Source organism: Euphorbia lathyris, chromosome 6 (assembly GCF_963576675.1).
Source record: "Euphorbia lathyris chromosome 6, ddEupLath1.1, whole genome shotgun sequence".
In the NCBI taxonomy this organism is placed as follows: Eukaryota; Viridiplantae; Streptophyta; class Magnoliopsida; order Malpighiales; family Euphorbiaceae; genus Euphorbia; species Euphorbia lathyris.
In genome coordinates, this window is record NC_088915.1 from 75,007,903 (window position 1) to 75,014,862 (window position 6,960).

A 6,960-nucleotide genomic window follows, 5' to 3' on the forward strand; every position below is an offset into this window, starting at 1 on the left:
ATACTTTCTTGGAATTGAGATCCGATATGAGAAGGATGGCATTCACATGTGTCAAGCCAAGTATGTGGCTGACATCCTCGACAGAATGAAGATGATTGACTCCAAGCCCACACTAACGCCCATGGCCACCACACCAACACTTTCAAAGGAGCTAGGCACCAGCTTAACCTCTGGAGTTGAATATAGAAGCATTGTGGGGGCACTTCAATACTTAACATTCACTCGTCCTGACATTGCATTTGCAGTCAACAAATTATGTCAGTTTCTACATTGTCCAACTGATGAACACTGGAAAGGAGTCAAGAGGGTTTTACGCTATGTTCAGGGTACATCAGATTTTGGCATAGTCATGTCTGTCAAACCAATACAGCACATCCATTGCTACTCAGATAGTGATTGGGGAGGGTGTCCTGATGATCGACGATCCACGGGTGCCTTCTGTGTCTATTTTGGATCCAGCATTGTATCGTGGCAGACCCGCAAGCAACCCACAATAGCCAGATCCTCAACGGAAAGCGAATACAAAGCAGTAGCAAATGCCACTGCCGAACTGGCTCAAATCCCTTCTCTCGGATCTCGGATTTCCATTACCCACCCCGGTTCAGTTATGGTGTGACAATGTTGGAGCAATCTATCTCACCTCAAATCCAGTGTTTCATGCTCGCACAAAACACATTGAGCTAGACTATCATTTTGTTCGTGAACAAGTTCACAGAGGATTCCTCAGTGTCAGATTTATCCCAACCGATGATCAGGTTGCAGACATACTCACCAAGCCGCTAGCTCCGGCTCGTTTCACGATGCTACGCTCCCGACTCTTTGTTCGTGCCCGCCATCGGCTTGAGGGGGGGTGTTAGAGATAATATTCTAATTATCTCTGTAAATAGATTCCTATCTAGTTAGAGTTTTACTCTGTCTATATTCCTAGCTAGGTAGAGTTTCAATACGACTATACTTATGTATTGTATTCCTATACAAACTATTATTGGCTCACTATAAATACAAGGCCTGTGAGCCAGAATCATTAAGCTGATTCAATTCATTATTGTGCCTATTACTTATCTGTCTATCTCCATATTCCTATCATTATCAAATCATTCAACCAACAATACCAAGTTGATTTAATCTTGAATCATCCCTTTTTCTTGAAAATTATTTAGTTTCTCGTCTCATTCCAATTCAAAATCATTCATCAATCTCCAATCCTAAACTTAAAATTATTTAGTACAACTTTTATTTCTAACATCATATATTCTCATTCATATAATATATATTTTTTTAGTGAGAATGTATACTCAAAAACTTACTAGTTTTGATTATAGATCTGAATATATGTTCTGCCTGCTTAGACTGTATTCAATGGGTTAGCCTTGAATAAGGAAAATTGATATTACACTATTTTGATCTAGAGCTGCCAAAGAGGGCTATTTCTTGGACGGACTTAGTACTTATTAAAATAGTGCAAGTCCTCTTAGCCTGACCACCCTATTAAATTTATATATTAAATATTTATTTTAAATATAAAATTTTATTTTTTTATTATACAAAGAAGTTTTCTTTTAAGGTGGGTTATTGATATTTGTTTTGGAATTCGATTTCTAATTCGAGTCCAGCTCGATCCGATCTAAATTAACAACGGATTAGACTGAGCTTAATTTGACCATTTTGAGCGAAAGCCCGTTGGACTTAAACCCGACCCAATCTGACCTATGAACAAGTTTATCAATTAACAACAACATGAAATAGTCAGACAAACAGATTCAATCATTGATGCAAACAACAAACAAGGCCCAAGGCCCAAGGGAACCAAGTCACCAACTACCCTGTACTGAGTTGGTTGAATTGAAACAAAAAGAAAACCGAGTCAAAATCGAACTCGGGCAATAGTCAAGTAAAATTGAGCCACAAAATCAGAAAAATCCCCAACCCTTTCTCCAACAATGACGGGGAAAGAAAACCTCTTGTTCGAACCAGAACTTAACTACTGGGGAAAAACCCCTGAGCAAGACTATTACAATCAACAAGGTATCAAATCGTCCAACTCGTTCTTCACCTCGCCCAGAGGACTCACTCTCTTCACCAGATCATGGATCCCGATCTCCACCTCCCCTCCACGTGGCATCATCTGTATGATCCACGGCTACGGCAACGACATCAGCTGGACATTTCAGGCCACCGCCATCTTCTTCGCCCAGAAGGGTTTCGCCTGCTTCGGGATCGACATCGAAGGCCATGGAAGATCTCAAGGTCTCAAAGCTTTTGTACCCAATGTCGATTTAGTTGTTAAAGATTGCGTCTTTTACTTCAATTGGATCAAGGAAAACCCCCAATTTCATGGGTTACCTTCTTTTTTATATGGGGAATCAATGGGAGGTGCAATTTGTCTCATGATTCATCTTTCAAACCCTAATGGGTTTGATGGGGCAATTTTAGTTGCTCCGATGTGTAAAATCTCCGATAAAATCAAACCCAGATGGCCAATTGCTGAAATTTTATCGGTTGTTGCGAAATTTCTTCCGACTTTGGCAATTGTTCCAACTGCAGATGTTCTGGAAGCGTCTGTCAAAGTTGAGGAGAAGAAGAAAATTGGGCAAATGAATCCATTGAGATACCATGGGAAACCCAGATTGGGAACTGTTCTTGAGCTTTTGAGAGTTACTGATTGTTTAAGCAGAAGAATTTCAGAAGTTAAAATTCCATTTCTGGTATTACATGGAAATGCAGATGTTGTTACAGATCCAAATGTGAGTAGAGAATTGTATGGATCGGCTAAAAGTGAAGATAAAACTATCAAGATTTATGAGGGGATGATGCATTCTTTGTTGTTTGGTGAAACTGATGAGAATATTGAAATTGTTCGTAGTGATATGTTGTCTTGGTTGAATCATAGATGCAAATGAAATCTTTGTTTAGTTCATGATTCTGCAATGCAATGCTATATGTATTTGAAATTTGTAAGTTCTTCAATGTCTTTTTTCTATAATGGATTTAATCTCGTTTGTTTCCATCTTTCGGAACTACTCTTTATCTTTTAATGCTTTGGTAACATGCTTAATTTATGGATTTTGTTATAAGTTTGAGTTGTTATCGATGTTATCAAATACCTAGCTCTCAATATAGGTAACTAAACAATCATTTAAAAGTACATTCCCTAAACGATTTCGTAGTGAAGCTTTCATCAAGTTCATAGCCGAAAATACTCTTTCCATTGAAGCAGTTGCAATAAGTAGAATTAAAGTTAACTTCACAAGCAAATAAACAAGATGATACAAAACACTATTTCTTGTCTCAATTGAACTGTTAGCAAGATTTGTAGTTTCTTTAAGCTCAGATTGTCATATCTCATATCAGAATAGAAATGTTTAATTGATCTTCAAGTATAACAATCTGCACTGTAGAAAAATCAAATGAACACAAGTGGGCAAGTCTAGTCAGATTTTGCTTATCAAATGCTACAAAAGAATCAATAGAATTTAAGCACGCGACATATAAAAGTAATTCTGAGTTTGTCTTTGTGAAGCGCTCATTGAGCTCTAAAAGTTGCATATCAATGATAGTATAAGATAGACCGGTTTGATAATGACGCAAGTTTGTAATTTTATGAGTTTTTCTTCGTGACCTTCCTTGATTCACAAACATATCATCCATATTTGGAACATTGATGTTATTTTTTTCACAAAAAGAAGTCAATTGAATAAGTAAAGAAACTCATCCATCATCTCTCATTTATTGGAGCAGTTGTTTGGAAATGTTAACCAGACTTATCGCATTGATGATATCTTGATCTTTTCTTTATAATGCTTGGAACAAATCATTTGTAAATTCCACTATATTTTTCATCAAATGCAAGTTGAAAACAAACTCAATGTTTGTGTCAAAGCAAGTAAGGGACAGGCTTGACCTTTTTGCTCTAAATTTTTTCCATCTTCCTGAATCACATCAACTTCTTAATGCTTCTCTTGGAGGTTCATCCATTTTTTATGCTTTTACTAGAGCTTCGGTCATTCCTAATGTTTCAACTAGAGCAGTTCTTGGTGATCCTTTCTCAAGAAATCTTCCATTCCTTGGATTACCTGATCAGCCGATTTCTAAGGAGCTTCCTATTATTACTATTCTTTCCTCTCCAGAACATGAAGTTGTTGTTGAAATTGCTACAAGAAGAGTTTCAACTGGAGTGCTTGTTAGCTCTTTGCCCTTTCTTTCTTCAACTGTGGTAAGCTTTTATTCCACCAAATCATTCACATGAGAACTCGAGTTCTGAGGATTTCGATGTTTGTGATACTGCAGAGTGGATGAAATTTGAGGCTTTAAGCCTTAACAAGAAGAAATAGCAAATTATTTAGTTTGCCTCCAAAGGCTTACGGTTCCTTTTTCTGACTCCTCATCTCTTCTAAGAAAGCAATGAAAAACTTCTTGGGATGAACTAATCCAAAAGTATGTGAGAGCTTTTAAGCATGACTCGAGCAAGAGAAGAAAAAAGTTGAACAATCTAGAAAGTTATTATCAAACCTTTTGTTGTTTTAATAATAACTCTTTCTCTTTTAATAGTTGTGGCGCCAGACATATGAAGATGATATCTTCCTTACTAGAAAATAAGGTTGTCAAATTAAGGTTTCCAAGTTAATTAATTATTTCATGATATAATTTAGTATTTTCTATATTAAATTAATTTCTCAATATATATATATATATATATATATATATATATATATATATATATATATATATATAGGGGAGGGATCAAGTGAGAACCCTCCCCTAGGTGAGAACTCACCTTAGGTGAGAACCAACCAAAACGACGTAGTTTTGGTTATTAAAAAACCAACAGCTATTCCAATTACACAATCACGCCATTCACTCTTGCAAAATCACCATCAAAAATCGCAAATCATTCTTCATCATTCAACAATCACAAAATAACGATCAACAATCGCAGACCCTCCATCAGTTCGATCTTCATCATTCTTCTGTCATTCAACCTCAGATCTTCCTCATCATCGTTCCTCCTTCCTTAATTAGATCAGCCTCCTTCCTCATCATCGTTCATCCATCCTCATGGCTCTGTCATTCAAAAATACAGATCGCAAATCAGATTAACAAAGACGATCTACAATCAAAGAAAAAGATTCAAAACAATTGATCTCAATTGCATCAATCAAGTAATGTAATATCCAACAACTATAAATGGATATTAATTTCTGTTCTGTTTTTTATGTTTATAATTATTCAGAAATTGTTTAAATCTGAAACAAATTGGAAATAATTCAGATTCTATTCAGATGGAAACAATGGAATTGCATGAAATAATAGACAATGATCTACAGGAGAATGATGATCACCATGAAATTTCTCTGTCTTCAACTATCGAAAGAGGTACATTCACAATTAACTTTCTTCATAATCTAAAAAAGCTAGTTCTAAATAATTGTTCATGTGTTCTATAGATAATAGTACATATTATTCGTTTCTTATTTATAATTAGTTCTAAAAATTGTTGAAAAAATAAAATTGAGTATATTGAAATATATAGTTCAATACATTCTTCAAACTGTACCTAATGTTCTAAACATTTGTTCATATGTTCTATATATTATCACATATGTTCAAAAATTCCACTTAAATGCAGTGTCAAATGAAGAGCAGCCTAATGATTCTTCTACTGCAATTATATCCTACACTCAACAAGTAGAATTTGGGCTGACTCCTGAAGGAACAAAAGAATGGAAGTCATGTTGCTCTCCAGAAAAAATACCTACTGTAGGAACAAAATTTAATACTATTGATGAGGGTATTGAATTTTACAAAGCATATGCCACTGAAGCAGGATTTAATATTAGAAAATCTACAGTTAAAAAAAGAAAAAACTCAAATGTTGTAATTTTTCAATACTTTTTGTGCAATAAAGCAGGCCATAAGCAGAAAAAAATTATTGAACATACTGAAGGACAAACACCAAGAAGAAGATTAATCACACGTGTTGGATGTCAAGAACAAATTGTTTTAAAGTACTGCAATGATGGAAAATATATTTTCTTTCGTTTAAAAGAGGAACATACACACCCACTTTACAGTCCACGCTGTATGAAATTTCAAAAACAGGGAAGAAATCTGACAATACTACACAAGAAGATGATTGTCGATAATTCTAAGGTGAGTCATATTCTAAATTTAAAATGTTTATAAACATCTTTACTTGTACATTTCTAACAGTTCATAGTGAAACATAGAACATAACATCTACAATTTTTCAAATTGTATTTACTTTCTTTATAAAATCTCTTAATGTGTTTTGTGTAGATGAATGTTGGACCCGTAAGAACATACAGACAAATAAAAGAAAATGTTGAAGGATATAACAATGTAGGTGCATCTAAGCAGGATTTCAAAAACTTCCATAGAGATTTAAAGGCTTACATTTATGAGTCAGATGCCCAAATGTTTATTGACATTTTCAACAAGAAAAAACTTCTATGGTCTGCATTCTTTTTCGACTTTGATATGGATGAAGACGATCATCTCTGCAGAGCTTTATGGGCAGACCCCATTTGTAGAAAGAATTATGCTCTATTTGGTGATATGGTATCTTTTGACACAACATACCAAACAAATAGGTATTATATTACAAGTTCCAATTTCTTATTCCAATGTTCTAATTATTTTTTGGCATGTTCTAATATCTTATTTGCATGTTCTAAAATCTTATTCTTATATCCTTAAAACGTCGTCTTATTTACAAATATTTGTATATTATTTCCACAGATATAACATGATCTTTGGCCCCTTTATTGGAGTAGACCACCACAAAAAATGTGTTACGTTCGCTGCTTGTTTCATTGCTAAATAAGATATTGCATCATTTGAGTGGGTTTTCAAAACGTTTCTTAACGCAATGGGAAGCAATGAACCTACGTGCTTAATAACAGATCAAGACCCAGCAATGAAGATTGCAATCAAAAAGGT

At 34.8% G+C, this 6,960-nt stretch overlaps 1 protein-coding gene across 1 annotated transcript; it reads left to right on the forward strand.

Annotated features, from left to right (window-relative positions):
* Positions 1 to 1,855: 1,855 nt before the first annotated feature.
* On the forward strand, positions 1,856 to 3,007 carry LOC136233834 (caffeoylshikimate esterase). The gene has a single exon (XM_066023516.1). The coding sequence runs from the start codon at positions 1,941 to 1,943 to the stop codon at positions 2,898 to 2,900; it is 960 nt and encodes a 319-aa protein (XP_065879588.1). The 5' UTR covers positions 1,856 to 1,940; the 3' UTR covers positions 2,901 to 3,007.
* The last annotated feature ends 3,953 nt before the right edge of the window (positions 3,008 to 6,960 follow it).

Bases quoted from the DNA above. Each gene is read 5' to 3' on its own strand.
- LOC136233834 (XM_066023516.1), top strand. From the start codon at position 1,941: ATGACGGGGAAAGAAAACCTCTTGTTCGAACCAGAACTTAACTACTGG.